This window comes from Miniopterus schreibersii, assembly GCF_964146895.1.
Source record: "Miniopterus schreibersii genome assembly, chromosome: 1".
Taxonomy (NCBI): domain Eukaryota; kingdom Metazoa; phylum Chordata; class Mammalia; order Chiroptera; family Miniopteridae; genus Miniopterus; species Miniopterus schreibersii.
Genome location: NC_138101.1, coordinates 56,288,175 through 56,305,657, shown reverse-complemented (window position 1 = coordinate 56,305,657; position 17,483 = coordinate 56,288,175). Strand labels below are relative to the sequence as shown.

General features: G+C 37.1%; 1 protein-coding gene across 2 annotated transcripts in view; it reads right to left on the bottom strand.

The window, feature by feature from the left end:
* Window positions 1-17,483, bottom strand: part of GRID2 (glutamate ionotropic receptor delta type subunit 2) — a gene marked incomplete at its 3' end in the record, with an annotated part of 1,219,813 nt that overhangs the window by 137,955 nt on the left and 1,064,375 nt on the right. For both annotated transcript variants that reach the window (XM_081131278.1, XM_081131277.1), the window contains exon 14: window positions 16,673-16,839. In XM_081131278.1, coding sequence (XP_080987404.1) covers window positions 16,673-16,839 — 167 coding nt within the window. The remainder of the gene's footprint in view (window positions 1-16,672; window positions 16,840-17,483) is intronic.

The window sequence follows — 17,483 nt, the reverse complement described above, 5'->3', positions numbered from 1 at the left end:
AAGCTGCCTGTAGCAGTAGTTCATGCATTCAGGTAAGAAATAGCTGCCAAGCACCAACTCCGTTTACAAGGATTGCTCTAGATCCCGAGGACAGAGAGATTGTATTATCTCTTGGCATTACTTTTTACACACGCTTCCGGTCACTTCTTTACCAGTGCCTCTTCCTCTTTTCCCTCTAATATCTGTCCTTTGGACTTGGCTCCCTTTTTGCTGTACATATTTTTTCTTGATCCCCCCGCCCCTTGTTACTTTATATTGACGAATTCTAAATCTATACACCTCTTCCTCATTTTACCCAGTCTCTTATCTCAGGCTTTCAACAGTTTTCAGACAGGCTTCCTGATGCCACCACAATTCGATGTGTGCGAAGCAGATAGCACACTCCTCCCCTGATACTGCTCTCATGCCTGTGCTCCTATTTGCATTTTTTCCAGCTGAGTATATGGTATCATCCCTCTTTCTATTTTCATACTCTAGCCAGAGCATACTGGTTAGGGGCATGACTTCTGGGGTCAGGGTTCAAATCCCAGTTCTGCCATTTATTAACTGTAACTTGAATAGTTTATAACACCTGTCTTCTCTCGGGGTGTTGTGAGGATTAGAGGAGTTAGACCACGGAAAACCTCTAAAGGGGTGACTAGCACAAAATAAATGTGTAACAAATGATAGTATTAATCTGGGTATTATAGGTGTTTATTCTTTCTCCTTTGTTCCTTATATTTTCTAATATTTGTGAATTCTTTCAGATTTGTCATAGGGCACATTATAATTGACTCTCCAACATCTTTTCCACCCCATTAAATAGTCTAAGCTGTGAGTGAATGTTCTTGTGGGGATCTGCTCAGTCCAGGGGTAAATCTGTGGCCTCAGATGAGCTGCAGGGACAAATTTATATTCATGCCCGAGAGGAGAGATTTCTCATTCTCTTCTACTGAGTGGAAACGGACGCACACTGTCCCATTGTTGCTGTAAGCGTCCTTCCATCACAAGGCAGGTCAGCCTGAGGACAGTCCTACCACTCACCAAGGGTGGAAGAGTGGAGACCGGGGAAGAACCCTGGTTCTTAAGAACATGATCCTTGTTCAGCCTCTGAATCGACCAACCCTGAAGACATTTACCCCTGAGATGGTTAGCTACGTGAGATAAATATCTCAAGAATACTTGATCTGGGGGTTCTTTTCTTATGGTAAAGAGCATATAACTAAATCATTTGCTTTTCTCATTCCTAGATATTAGGATCTTCATAAAAGGTGTTTATTTTTTTCTGCTTCTGTAGCCCCACCTCCCATTTTTAGTGGATATCTCAAATAATTTAAGCATCGGTTTCTAATAACTAGTGAAGTAACCTCTAAAATCATCAAGCCCAAAGTCCTTCAATCAGTGCCCAAGTCTTTCATAACTAGTGCCTTCTTCCTATCAAATTGTAATTCTTATTCTTTTGATCTTCTCTTCTAAATTTCACCTTTATATATCTAAGTTCCTGTCTAATAAACATGTCAAATTTACCAAATCCACGGCCAAAGTCTTAATTCCCCTGGCTCTTATTTTTGGCTTATGCTTGACCAACTCAGTTAATGGTACCACTGTCAACTTATTTGTTCACAAGAACAAATTTTCCTGATTTCTCTGTTTTCCTCACCCATCCCGTCCATACCTTTTGCCAGTCCTATCAGTTTTATAGCTATGATAGACTGGAACCTGTCACTCTGCCCCATTTCAATTATACCTCCCCAGACCCAGTCACCATCATCTCCCCTTTGGACTGCCGCACCAGCTTCCTAATTTATCTTCCTGCATTCACTCTTGCTCACTGCCTCTGGTCTCCTCTTTTCTTCCTACCATATTTCTTTCTCTAGTGTAACAGCCAGAGGTAATAAATATTCCTCTTTTCGAAACTTCCATGGCTCACCCCTTTGTTATTAGAAAAAAATCTGTAGTCTTTCCCATGTTTTTCAAGATTCTACAATATATCTGGGTCCAACTAACTCTTTAATATCTCTTTTGTACTACTCTCCTTAGAGTTTGTTTTTATATTGCTCTCAGAGTTTGTTTACTGTGTGCCACACCAGACTCCTTGGCATCTTTAAAACTCTCCAAGCTGGTTCTCATTTCAGAGCTTTCACATTTGTTGTTGCCTGGGCATAGAATACTTTCTCCATATTTTACATTCAGGATTGTAATCAAATGTTGCCTCCCAAAAAGGTCTTTGGTGACCCACTCATCCCTCTTTATTCTTTGTCCCAGTTACATTTTCCTCATAGTATGTGTCCCAATATGTAATTATCCTATTTATTTGTTTTCTTGTTTATGATATGCTTCTTCCTACAGTGTAATGTAAGCTCCAGGAAAGCAATAACCCTGTCAATCATGTTCAATATTTTATCTCCAGGAAAACAAAAGATTATCAAGCTCTAAGTAGTTACTCCATAAATATTTGTTGATCAACTGAATAAACATGAATCCTATTTTCTAGTAAGTTGCTTTCCTTAATAATTGTAAGAGGAGGGTTGTCCGTATTCCCCTCAAACGTTGCTTTACAAGAATTTATTGAACACCTACTAAGACTATAACAACTATTTACTATGGAAGATAATAAAGGAGGGATAAGATAGGTTCGGCGATTTTTTCCAAGCTAAGAATTTAAGACATATTTAAAATGTCGCTATGGACACAGGAAATGATTAATTAACAAAAAAGTAACATCTGTGATACTGAAAAGATGAAATACAGAAACACAATGAAGGGTTTAATAAGAGCTGAATGTGCGAGGGAAGGCACGCTGAGGGTGGGCCGCGAGCTGAAACCCACAGAATGCGTAAGATCGAAATAGGTTTGGAGAGAAAGGGGCGCTGTGTTCCCAGACACAGGGGACTAAGAGGCTCACTTAGGTCAGTGACTGTGGAATGGAAAGGACAGGAAATAAAAAAGGACCTTTAAAGACAGTTTTTGCCTCAACCTTTTTCTCTTTATCTCTATGCGCCCCCTTTTAAAAAAATCCTCACCCCAGAATATATTCTTATTAATTTTAGAGAGAGAGGAAGGGGCAGGGAGGGAGAGAGAGGCCAGTCAGTTACCCCCCGCAACCTAGGCATGTACCTGAGCAGGAATGAGCCTTTAGACCTTTTTGTTTCTGGTGTGAGACGCTGCTCCAGCCACCCGAGCCCCGAGCCAGGGCATCTCTAGGCCCTTCGAGTGAGCGCGCCTCTGGCCTTTGTTACCCTACTGGAGGGTTCGCGAAGCCCCTGTCCGAGCTCCAGCCTCGCCCTGAAGCCTGCGCCCTGCACTGCCATCTGTCAATCCGGCACAGCCTCTGCGTTTCCCTAAACGAATGCATCGTGCACAGTGCCCCAAACTCCGTGCGCCCCGAGGACAATGAGTGCCATCACTTCCAGACCTCTCTCCCAGCCTGGCTGCTTCTGTGACTGATTCCCTGTCTCCCAAACAGCCGGCTACGCCCTCAGAATCACGTTTGGCTCCCCTTCCCCCTACTTCTGTGTCTAGTTGGTGTCAACACTGTCACCTTTACAATATCTCTCCATTTCCTTCCATTTCCATTGTCTTCACTTTAGTTCAGGTCTTTCACTTTTCTTAAGTCATTCACGCACCCATTCATTCAATTAATATTCATAAAAAAATCTACTGTGTTGAAGACTTTCTTCTAGATGCTTGGAATACATCTCTGAGTAAAGCAGACAAAAACCCTGTCTTGTCTGAGTTTACATTATAAATACAGCAATGGCTTCCTAACTAGTGCCCTTCCTGCTAGTCAGTTTCTCTCATTGCATACATTTGTTCTAGACAGGTCAAAGAGCATACTTCTGCTTGTAGTCAGTTTTTACTAAATTCTTCAATGACTCCCATGTCCTAAATTCATACCGTGTGGCCTGATACTAAGGGCTCCTGGGTTCTGGTCTATTCTATCTCATCAACCTAATGAAGTATTCAGTGTTGCTTTACTGAATATATTCTGGTTGGGAGGTAATTTGTTTGGAAAATTTCTGCAGTTGCTAAGAAACACAGAAAAAAAGAAATTCACAATAGCAAATTTCATGTTGATTAGCTCAAAGAATGTGAGAGACTGCCTCTGAGAATATGAAGAGCCATCCTGGCTTTTAGAGAGAGTACTAAAGAGATCTTGGTTAATTAATTTTAAAAAAAGCCAAAACTGATAAAAATCATCAGAATAAAAATGTTACTACCAAAAGCATTATATTGGAAAGAGATTTAAAACCTTATTAGAACAGAAAGCCCACCATATTATTTTCTTCATATCTTACACGGAACATTGGTGAGAATATCACTAAGACAACATCTTTATGCACAAGTTTTTGAGACCAATAATATATAAAATAAAATCATGTTGGATTTCAATAATTCTAAATAGTTACTGATATTATTCCAAACATAAAAAGCTCCATAAAATGACAGTTGTAGAATGGATTATGAAGAAAAAAGTGAATGCACACTTTGAGGTGTATCTTTCTCTTTTTGAAGTGGATGCTAAAGCAGAGAATTATGATTATCAAGACGAAAATCATTGGTGCCTTTGTTACACTTATCATTCTGGGCTGTATGGACTCATAGATGTTACTCTATATGGAAATGTTCTATATTTATCTCAGCCATAATTTAGTTCTAGAAATAGTAGGCTCTGTTTCATATCAGTAAGCATTTACATGTGAGTTGACAATTACAATATTAGTATTATTGAGCTGCTCAAGGAACTATGTCATGAGATAAAGAAGAGGCAATTATGGATTCCACCAATTAAAAAGTCATGATGAATGAAAACTTCCATGAAGGAAGAATTATAGTTTTGGTCAAGTACAGTCTTAAGCTATTTGTAGCAAACGAAGATAAGATAGAAGGGAAATAATTGCAGTGCCTTCCCACAGCTTTCAATTTTCAATTCTTTTATTGTTTACTTCTGATCAGCTGATGCAAGACAGCTTCAATTTCATATGGTTCTGCTCTCTCACTATCCAGGAGGACTCTCACTCTTAGCATGCTGTTTAAGTTTCTGCAAGTCACCTGAATTTCACGAGAACTGAAATGCCCACCAGCATTTTAATATGAGACAAGGGAGCTACCTGAGCGGGCATGAAGACAGTGTGCTCGCTGTTCTGGTGCACACCGGTGCATGTGCTTAGACTCGTGGGGGTAGGAACTAGGGTAAAATAGTGTTTGACAGATAGGTTCAAACATGGCTTTGCCACTTATTAGCTTTATCACCTTTGAAAACTGCTAATCTTTTCTGTGACTCAGTTTCTCATTTGTAAAATGAGGCTAATCATAGTATTTACCTTGCAAGATTATTGTGAGGATTAAATGACTTAAGGTACCTATGGTAGCACCTGGCACATGGCACATCTTCAGTGAATGTTAATTATTATTTTAGGCTAAAGTATAGTTTCTCTATAAGTTAGGATTAATGCAATCCATAGCAGTCTATCATAGTGCATTTTTTTTCTGTGTATCTCTAAAGTAATGATAATTTTAAAACAGAAATGTTTTAGTCGTGTTTATGACTCTGTTAAACATATTTATTAATTGATATTCCTGGCTCCTTTATGTAAGATTTAAATGCAATTCTGAAAACATTTATTTTATTAGTAAATTTTAGGGATAAAAAAGTGATTTTTTAACAAAAAGTACTGGCAGAAAAGGGTAGGGGTGGAACACTGGACTGGGAGCCTGGACTCCCCAGGGCATGTTCTGACCAAGGGTTAGAGTCCAGGCAAGTCACCCAACTTCTTTTCTCGGTTGACATATGTAAATTTGGAGTCATCTAAATGCATGCCAAAGTCTCATTCCTGTCTCAGAGTCTATGGTTACTTCTTTTATCAACATAATTATCATGGAAGCACATGTGCTTATCTGCATGTTACTACATGTTATCTGCATGCTTGCAATATTTTAAAGGCTATAAAAGAGTAGCACGTTCTTTGATTATGCTCATTGACATCAAATTTTCCCTTTAAAAAGAGACTGAAGCCCAGCTGGGCGTGGCTCAGCGGTTGAGCGTCGACCTAGGACCCAAGCGATTGGGGTTCGATTCCCGGTCAGGGCACATGCCAGGGTTGCAGGCTCGATCAATGACTCTCTCATCATTTATGCTTCTATCTCTCTCTCCCTCTCCTTTCCTCTCTCTCAAGTCAATAAAGATACATTTAAAAAAATAAATAAAAAGAGACTGAATTTTTAAAGCAGTAAAAATTTCTTGGGGCTAAGTCTGGTGCATAAAATGGGTGTTTTGAGTGGAAAAATGTGATGTAAGTATAATGAAATTAAAATGTTTTGAGAGAGGCCTAGACTCTGGAGTGTGTGTGTGCTTATGAGTGCATGTGTGTTCACACACATGTGAATGTATGTGTACTTTCAAGTGCAAAAATAGAGTTTTAAATTCTGAAATGTTTGTTAAAAACTCAGCCGTTAGCCTTGGCTGGTATGGCTTAGCTGGTTGAAGTAGTGTCCCATACACTGAAAGGCTGTGGGTTCAGTCCCTGTTTGGGGCATGTGTGGGAGGCAATCGATTTATGTTTTTCTCTCACATCGATGTTTCTCTCTCTCTTTCCCTCTCAAAAAAAAAATCCATAATCATGTCTTCATGTGAGGATTAAAAAACAAAACAAAACTCAGCCTTTAGTCACACCTAATTTATGCCACTCTAATAACTTTGCCTTTTGTAAAGCAACTGCTGTTTGAATGTGACAATACTTACTGAGATCCAGCAAGAGCACAGATTTTATTTTAAGAAAGGCTGATCAGACTTGCTTCTTGCAAAGCAACTTAGTCCAACCTCGTGGGCTCATTATGCAGCTGAAATCCTGCTTTGCACCTCTCACTAGTCATTTATCTTCCCGGTACCTCAGTGCTTTCCTCAAAAAAGTCTAATAAAGATGCTTGTTTATAAAGGGTACTCTTATACCCTGGATGAAGTGTTCCCCAAACGCTATATAATGTAAGTACAAAGAAAACAGAATCTTGTAACGCTTCAAAATCTACTCTGTGGGACTGCACTGTCTGAAGGCTGGGTTTGTGTTTAGCAGCGAGAATGCTGTGTGCTTCTTGAGAGCTAAAGCTTGTAATTTTCTTAAAATTTGGCCACTGCTTTGCAAGATTAAAAAAACTAATCTCAGATCATACAGAGCCATTATGATAAATATTTTTGAAATACTTACACACTGGACATATCATCAACTGTATTTATACTCCCATTTATTTACTTATTTAATTTTATTTACTTACTAGATTACTGGTTTATTATAAAAGGATATAACATTTTCCTTTTTAAAAAATCTTTATTGTTGAAAATATTACAGATGTCCCCTTTTTAGCCCCATTGATCCCCTCCACCCCACATCTACCCCACCCCCAGGCCTTCCCCAGACCAATGTCTGTGTCCATGGGTTATGCTTATAAACATATAAGTTCTTTGATTAATCTCTCCCCACCCACTCCCTCCTCTCCACCTTCCCTCTGAAATCCTTCACTCTGTTCCATGCTCCCATTTATTTAAATCAAACACTGAAACAAATGTAAATTTCTTAGGTTTTCCACTATAATCAGAAGTCAAGGCGATGGGTAAAGCCCACAGGATCTTAGCGATAACAATAGCCCCATGTTGCCAGGCTGGCGTGGCTCAGTGGTTAAGCGCTGACCTATGAACCAGGAGATCACTGTTCGATTCCCCATCAGGGCACATGCCCGGGTTTTGGGCTTGACCGCAGTAGGGGGCCAATCAATGATTCTCTCTCTCACCATTGATGTTTCTATCTCTCTCTCCCTCTCCATTCCTCTCTCTAAAATAAATAAAAAGATATTAAAAAAAAAAAGCTCCACGAGGGTTCACAAAACAGAAAAAAAAGACTAACAATTAGGCTACTTAATTTTTCTCTTTTTGAAACAAGTGTTTTAAAAAGGGGGTTGCTCTGAAGTAAGAATAGTACATTCCTTTCAAAGGTTTCCAGAGACTAATACTTATTTAATATACATACAGGGTGGGGCCAAAGTAGGTTAATAGTAGTTTGTATAAAAAATAATACAATAATTAATAAATAATAATACAAGAATAAACTATTTTGCATACTCACCACTGTAAACCTACTTTTGCCTCACCCTGTATATTATATGAGAAAAGAAATTAATTTCTTTTAACACTTTATAGGTTAAAGTAGATATTATTATTTTAAATAAAAATATATGCATAAATATATATTATTACTTTATTCTACTCCTATTTCTCTTTGAAAGTGAACCTTCAATGTTCTTCCTCTCTCTTTCTTTTGTTTTGTGACTCCTCAAACATTTTCCCTTCTTACTTTATATAAACAAGCTCATCTACACTATCTTGTTTTTGTGACCTAGAGCAGAAAATATGGATGTGATGAAACCAGTTGTTTTAGTGGTGTATGTGTATGTGTGTGTATAGATAATTATATACATACAAATATAGACACAATATATATGCACATATATGTATGTATATAATTTAAAAAACAATATTTGATGTGTGAGAGAAAAAACAATACTCCTAGGGGTATGTGAATGTGATCTGAGCAACCATGAAACAAAAATCTGGAATGTTGTTTGAAATAAATATCTACTGAGTAGTGAATTATCACACTGCTATTTTAAAATAATCATTGCTTTCCTAGAAATTACTTTCCAGTTGGTTTTACCTAGAGGTAAAATCGAGTTGATGCAAAGTTGTATAGTAGATGACCCAGAAGGAAAAATACATGATAGAGTTGGAAGAAGAAAGAGGGATACTATTCATGGCCATTTGAATCTGACATCCTTTCTCTTTCAGGTTCCTGGGTTGTATGCACGCCCCTGATTTCCAAGCCCTGCCTAGTCTTCTTCAAACTATAGCCTTTTTCCCAATCTTTTCTCTCGTTGTCATTGAGAATATTCTCACTGCCTCACAGCCGGCGTGCTATCACAGCCTTGTAAATGGCCCACGTCAGTTAAGCTCTCTCTGTCTAACCCAGCACCTGGGACTCCCCAAATGCAGCTGCGTCCAGATATTCTTAGAGCCCAACAGAGCTGGTGTGGGGACCCGAGTGTGAGGATATGACCTCCAGCCTGGGTCTGAGCACCAGCTCCCCTTGTCACTAGCTGTGACCTTGGTAATATACTGAACTCCGAGTTATATGAAATATATCAAGTGGTTAGCGTAGTAGGTGCTTAATAAATAGCACTTATCAATATTCTGGTACAACACATTCAATTTTTGCTTCTCTGCCTACATCCCCTGTCCATATTCTCTCTAGTCAAGTTGTTCCTTCCTATCGTCTTTCCAAACACACAAGGACTCTTTTCTTTGATTTCCTCATGCTGACTGATTTCGGAGCTGTTAACTGGGCGATCAGTGGAGACTGAATTTTCTCTCTTCTTGAAAAGGGAACAAAGTGCTTGGAAAGTACCTCACTCTGGTTGGGAGATAAAAAGATTATAGCTCTATGCTTTCAAGTTAAAAATATATGTTCTACTTTCCTTGTAAGAATAAAAGTATGGAACTTCTTATATCAGGGAGTTGGGGAAAGAAGTAGATGAGTGATACATTTGATTTCACTCATCTTGTTTTTATGACTGACTGTATGAAAAATTGAAGAAACCAAGAAATAAAAAAAATTATTATGATAAAACAGAAGATTTAAAAAATAACAAGCACAAAGCTGGATATTTAATTAATTTGAGTATAAGTAAATACAATGATCTTTGACCACAATGTTAGGTAGATCTTTTATTCATTCATCAAACATTTATTGAATGCTCATTCTATGCTATCATGAAGGTAGGCACTAGGGATATGCACTCATACGCCTGTACTCAAAGGGCTTATCAACAGGAGGTAGGACCCAAGAGGTAAAATGTAAGAAGTATTAAAATAGGGGGAGATAAAGAGATCTAATGTTCTTTTCTGAATCCAAATAAAAATACAAAGTAAATCACTAGATATTCTAATAGTGAACAGTGCAAGGGGAAAATTGACTATATCCAAGGAATTTAAAACTAATTAAGCAAATAAAAATAGCCATTCATGGCTACTTTCCAGTAATGAAAATATATCATAAGTCAAGAATTATGATTAATTCTATTCTGTGCCAGAGAGGGGTGGGGGGAGGGAGAATCCCTTTGAAGCACAGCTTGTCAATTTTTGGAGCCAGACTGGATTTGAATCTCAGCTCTAATACTCAATAGTTTTGCAAAATCGGACAAATTACTTGATCTCATTATGTTTCAGTTCCTGCGTCTATAAAATGCGGATAATAATAGTACTTATTTTATAGTTTGCCACATTTAAGAACTCAGAGTCTGGCACACAGAAAGCATTATATAGTATGTTTGATATTACTGTTATATGCTTTTAAAAGAAAGATAAAAGGAGCTAGTACATGATAACTAGAAAATTGGACATGAAATTAGAAGTTTTGAAATTTTTCCTGTTTTGTGTGTGTGTTTCTGTTTCTGAGAAAGTCATTTACCCCTTTGGACTAGTTTCATCTTTGATAAAAAGGAAACTATAGTACATTCCATTTCAAAAAACCCTGGAATTCTGTGATTAGGTTGATATATTGTTTATGCATCTGTGCAAACAGAATCATTCTCTGTGAGGTTTGATATATGTCCTTCATTTTGTGCCACTAGGTGGTTCTAGTCCCAAAGTTTAGGAATAAAAGCCAATAGGCAAAAAGGGACTCCTTTGTAAGTAAAGTATAAAATTAGACTCATGAATTAATTATTCCTTGACACCCACTAAAATCTGAGAACAGAGGTGAGCTCAAACTAAAAGCTCAAGAAATATTTTTTGTCACCTTTTTAGCCTTCTGAATAGTTAAGATTACAAGATCAACACTATCGCTAATTTTACCAATAGCATAATAATTTTACTCTGAATAATTTAGTTATCTTCTATTCTTAAATGTCTTTAATGAAACAACTTTTGAATAAATAGTATTTTTATACTAGTAACTACTGTAAGACAAGGACTACATAAAACATTTGATGAATTGAGGTAAAAGACCTGTACTCAGAAAACTTTAAGACAATGAAGAAGGAAACTGAAGAAAACAGAAATAAATGGAGAGATATACTGTGCTCATGAATAGGAAGAATTAGAGCATTGTTAAAATGTCAGTACTACCCAAAATAATATACAGATTCAATACAATCCCTATCAAAATCTCAATGGCATTTTTCACAGAACTAGAACAAATAATTCTAAAATTTATATGGAAACACAAAATACCCCAAATAACTACAGCAATCTTGAGCAAGAAGAACAACATTGGAGGTACCATACTACCTGGTATCAAACTATACTACAAGGCTATAGTAATCAAAACAGCATAGTACTGGCATAAAAACCTACATATAGGTAAAGGGAGCAGAAGAGAGAGACCAGAAATAAACTCATACCTATATGGTCAACTAATCTACAAAAAAGGAGGCAAGAATATACAGTGGGGTAAAGACAGTCTCTTCAATACAGAAGTTGGGAAAACTGGACAGATACATGCAAAAAAAAGAAATTAGACCACTTTCTTACACCATATTCAAAAATAAACTCAAATGGATTAGATTTAAATGTAAGACCTGAAACCTTAAAAACCCCAGAAGAAATCATAGGCAATATACTCTTTGACATTGGTCTTAGTAATATTTTTTGGATATGTCTCCTAGGGCAAAAACAACCAAAGCAAAAAAAAAAAAAAAAAGCGGGGGGGCCTGACTACATTAAACTAAAAAGCTTTTGCAGAGTAAAGGAAACCATCAACAAAACAAAAAAGCAACCTAGCGAATGGGAGAAGATATCTGAAATTAAATATCTGATAAGGGATGAATAGTCGAAATATATAAAGAACTCATAGAGCTCAATATCAAGTAAACAGAAAATATGATTAAAAAAGTGAGCAGAGGACACAGACACCTCTCCGAAGACGACATACAGATGGCCAACAGACATGTAAGAAAATACTCAACATCACTAATCATTAGGGAAATGTAAATCAAAACCACACTGAGCTATCACCTCACACCTGTCAGCAAACAAGTGTCGGTGAGGCTGTGGAGAAAAGAGAAACTTCGTGCAGTTGGTGGGATTTGCACATTGGTTCAGCCACTATGGAAGACAATATGAAGTTTCCTTAAAAAACTAAAAAAACAGAACTACCATATGACTCAGCAATTCCATTTCTAGGTGTCTACCCAAAGAAATCTAGAATACAAATTCCAAAAGATATATGCACCCCTCTGTTCGCGGCAGCATTCTTTATAATGGAAGCAACCTAAGCGCCCATCGATAGACGAGTGGATAAAGATGTCACACGTTCAGTGGAATATGACTCGGCCATAGGGAGAATGACATCTTACCATCGCAACAACATGGATGCACCTAGAGGGTATTATTCTAAGTGAAAAGGTCAGACAGAGAAAAACAAATACTACGTAATTTCACTTATATGTGGAATATAAGAAAATAAAATAAATGAACACAAAACAGAAACAAACACAGTTACAGAGAGCAAGCTGATGGTTGCCAGATGGGAGGGGGTTTGGAGGGATGGGTGAAAAAGATGAAAAGGTTTAGGAAGCACAAATTGCCAGTTATAAAAATAGCCACAGGGATTGAAAGTACAGCATAGGGAATGTAGTCAATAATGTAGTGATAACTATGTGTAGTGCCAGATGGATACTAGACTTTTGGGGTGATAACTTCCTAAGGTGTGTAAATGTCTGATAAATATGTTGAACACTTGAAACAAATATAATGTATGTCAACGGGAACTGAAAAACAAAAAACAACACATTTGATGAACAGATAGTGTCAGAGAATTGCAAACAGTACCCACCACACTAGTACTCTGACCCATCTAATGAGATGTATAAATGCTTTAACTTCTGCGGCCAAGTTACCTAGTATTTGTACAGACCAAGGAAACAAAGTCTTCTATACAAATTTATATATTATAGCACTTTCTGGTCCTTAAAAGTTATTTCTGTGCATGTCCACTTACATAAACCGTACACTGTAAGTAAGTGTGTCGCTACAGCCTACGTCTTCGATGCTTAAGCTGATGCTTGCCAAAACCCAGGCCTGTTCACTCAGTGTATACAGTTGTAGTATAATAGCTGTGCCTTAATATGCAAGTGTGTAAGAAACAAATGTACAACATTTCATATGGTTGCTCTGAAGTGTCATTAAGATATATAAGCATATAAGACACTGGGCAGAGAGCAGATAATGTAGTCACTGTATCACTATATAATATTTATTTTTAGATGTTAATATTCATTAATATTATATTATTTTGATATCTTTTAAGTTGTGGTATAGGCACTAGTCGCCAGAGAAATAATATCTAAAAATCACCCTGGGCCTGGCGGGGCTCAGTTGGCTGGAGCATCATCTGCACAACAAAAGGTCGCTGGTCTGAAGCGGGTCCGGGCACAAGCCTCACACCCGGCTTGCGGGCTGGATCCCCAGTCGGTCCAGGCGCGAATGGGAGGCAACCGGTCAAGGTTTCTCTCTCACATACATGTTTTTTTCCTTTCTCTCTTCCTTCCTTCCTCTCTCTCTAAAATTAAAAAAAGTATCCTCAGGTGAGGTTAAAAAAAGTCACCTTGAATACTGTCATTTTCAATGAAAATAATCACAACAGCAATCAGTAATCTAGTTTAATAAATATCCCAGAATAAGTTGCTGTATCATAGCTGTTTATAAGAATTTCTAAAGTGTACTATAATGGTTAAATTTGATGATCTTTGTAATTTTTTAAATGAAGTACTAAAAAAGAGATCTCTTTCTCTAATGGCTACAGCAAAAGGCAGATATTTTCTGAATTCAGGAAGAGTTATGGTGATAGATTAATGTGGCGCCTGTGTAGAAGGAGATGAGTTGGCACCTCCACGATTGCCAGGTATTTCTTTCCTGGCTCTCTCTCCTTCCAGATGTACAGGGAACCAACATGTACAGTGCCATTATTAAGGAACTCCACAGAAAGGGACAACTTAAATTGTCAACATCCATAAATGCAAATCAAACCAAGGAAAAAGAATGCTCAGTGATTAGTATTATTTTCCAGCAGTTCCCTGGAGTACATTTTCTCAGAATTAAAACCTCTGTTAAGTAACCCACCACGGGGATAATGGTAAGTGGAACACTCGATGTGATGTATTGAACATTTCTTTACTTGCTATTATGTTTATGTATTGATCTTATTGGCCTCATTTTAAATTTTTTTTATTTTCATAGAAGACCCAGAAATTGGTCTGGAAACAAGTTATATCTGTAGTGAAGAAAAAGCTATTAACCACAATTAAGAAATTTTTCTTTTTCTTGACTGCCTGGTTCAGGTTAAGTTCCACTAAACTAACCATGGTTTTCCACTATGAAAACCTGGTACCTCCTTTCATTCTACTACGATTTCCATCCTCAGGTCTAAATACATGAAAACGATGGTGTGCTTCTTTGCTTATAAGCATCTCTTCTATTTGTTTCTTCCTCCGCATTTGCCCTTACCCTGTCTAGCCCAGGCCTTGATCTCAGGCCCCTGGGTTTGTTCTAGTATATGCCTATTTGAATCCATCTTTATCAGACTAGATTAACCTTCCCTTAAATGCCATCTTCAGCAACTTACTCCTGTTCTCTAGAACTAGACAATAGGTTCTTGTAGCTGCTTGTGACCTACAATATGAATTCCAAACTTCAAATTTCCTTTCTAATTAACTTGATGTCCTTATTGGTCCCCAACATACTCTGCTCTCTCTTACTTCTGTTGTTTTCATTGTTTCTCCAAGAATTCTCTATTTTTTTTTTGTCCCACCTATGTATTCTCTACTAATCCTTCAAGGTCAAGTTTAAGGAGAGCTTGCATTCATGCTTTGTTTGATTAACTCTTTATTCTGTATGGTATTCATATCTTTCAATATCTCAACTACACAACTTAGCACACTATAAATAAGCAATACTGATACCATATATAAGTAAATGTCGTTGTTTCACATGCATGGACCTTACATTTCCAATTAGACTGCAAATACCTTGCAGGTAGATTCCCTATGGCATAATTGTTTTTCCAGTTTGTTCCCCTTAGAATCTACTCATCAATAAATGTACTTAGATTGATTAATCATTATTTACACCTTAACATTTTACTTTCCAATTTATGCATATTTCATTTTTGTCTTAGAATTTTTAAGAACCCAAAGGGACCACTGGTATAGTATTGTTCATAATTATTTATTCCTATCTCCCCTTTATATGGAGCACATGTATGCATCCCAGTGATTTTGGGCTTGGCCTTGAGACTCTTTAGATAGTGGTCTGTTGGCAGATGTGACATATGCCACATCTGCAAGAAGCACAAGGGGCACTGCAGGTTTCTATCAGCATCCTTTCAGCTGCTGTTTGCAATGAAAGCAGCTTGTCCAAGATCCAGCCAGGATCCAGGCTGCTTCTCCAGCCTGGATCCTGGAATAAGAAGCTGCACAGAGAAGACCTGCGGTTGATCCACAACTTGGAGTAGAACTCACCTAGTCACAACCCTTATTTTTCATAACTGGGAAATAACTTCTTTAAAGCCACTGATACGCTGGAGTTGTTTGCTACACAGAAAAGCTGATTAAAACAGGACCTTAGAGTTCATCTAACTTCCTGTTTTGCAGATAAGGAGATTTTTAGTTCGCTAATGGAAGAGTTATAACATAAATTCTGACTTATTTTTAAGTTTTTAAAACACAAAAGAAACTTGGCTTTTTGTTATGTCAGAATTTGAAGAAATACAACTCAAATAGTTTGAAATTTGTGGCATTAATACCACCTGGGACCGCCCTCTTGGTCTGGCATTAGCTTTAGAAAATACGTAGAAGAATACCAGAAAATGAACAAAATGCACTATCAGGGTCAGATGGAACTCACATCTACCTGAAAGATATGACTACTTTCTCTCAGGTCCAAGCTTGTTTGGTAGCAGATAGAATGCAATGTAGTGATCTTGTGAATTCCTTTCAGGCCCAAGTCTTTCATATGTATTGTTAATATTATATATACATTTCAAAATCTTGTTTATTAAACAACTTATAATAGAAAATTCTGATTTAAGGATGGGTATAATTGTATTAAACTGTCTACTTAAATTGCATGAAGATGTCTCTTACACATTTTGACATGAAGTGATGGACTGTAATATTCTTACCTTTTTTTTCCCCAAAATTCAGATGGAAATCTCCCTGTCATTATGATCATTATGTGCTTCACTACATCAAAACTTTGACTTGGTCCTGAAGTTTATGTTATTGATAGTATGTATGGTGTTTTTGGAAATAAATTAATTTTGCTAACTATGACATTTAGTCTCTAAAAATTCAGACATTAAACTGCTCAATTAAGTTCTAAAGAAATTGCTAACATATTACTTTCTTTTGTATACAAAATTTTTTGAGAGTAAAACTATATGCAGTGATATTTCCCCCTTTTTATGGAAAAAATAATAACACTTCAGGACATGTTTTAGGAAATGAATGTCATATAACTACCTTTTTTGTTGTTATTTATTATGCTTCTTCAAACAAAGAAAACAAAATATAATAAACTAAATAAGATAATCAAGTAGATATTCTTTTTCTATATTTCCTCTCTTTTGTTCAGACCACACACAAATCTTACCTCTGTGAGAAAACATCCCGGTAAGGACTGCCGTGCTGCAATGCAATTCCGTATCCCCGATCAGCAACTGTATTCCCAATGGTGTAAAAGGAGCAATCTGGGTCATTGATAGCCACATATTCCAATACAGCTGCATCCCATACAAAAGCATAATTTCCATATTTTACCTGTAAAAACATGGAGAACAAAAGAAGAAAATAGGATTTAAAGTAGGAATATTAAGTTACATAGACAGGATAAAAAATTGCATTTGTATGTATTTAATTGTGCAAAAAATAATAGGAACTATATTTCTAAGCACCTATTCTGAATGAGAATTTAGCTTTTGGTTAATTTACAGCTCTGTTCTCCTGGAAACTTGATGACATTGGAATGTTAACTATGTTTCCAGGCAACACTGCTTATAGTAAAATGACCCCTGTGTAGTAAATAGCACCTGGACAGTGAGAACAATAAGTGCATGAAAGGAAGCCATGTCTTTGAGCTTCTCTGAATGCAGTAATTCTTGTAATTAGGCCTGTTTCTCCGGTGACCCTGGAAGTTACGATTCTGGAGTTGTTACAAGAGATCTTGGCTCTTTTGGGTTATTAGACTTCTAAGCCAAGTAGGCTTTGCTCCCACCAAATACGTGTATCATCTTGCAAATAACCTATGTTCTAAATGAATGCTGCATGTACAACTCACATTAAAGAGAAATAATATGAGATTGATCGCTTATACGTGGAATCTAAAGAACTTAATAAACTGATGAACAGAATAGATTCAATGACATGGAAGCACAGATGAGACTGACGAATGTCAGAGGGATGGA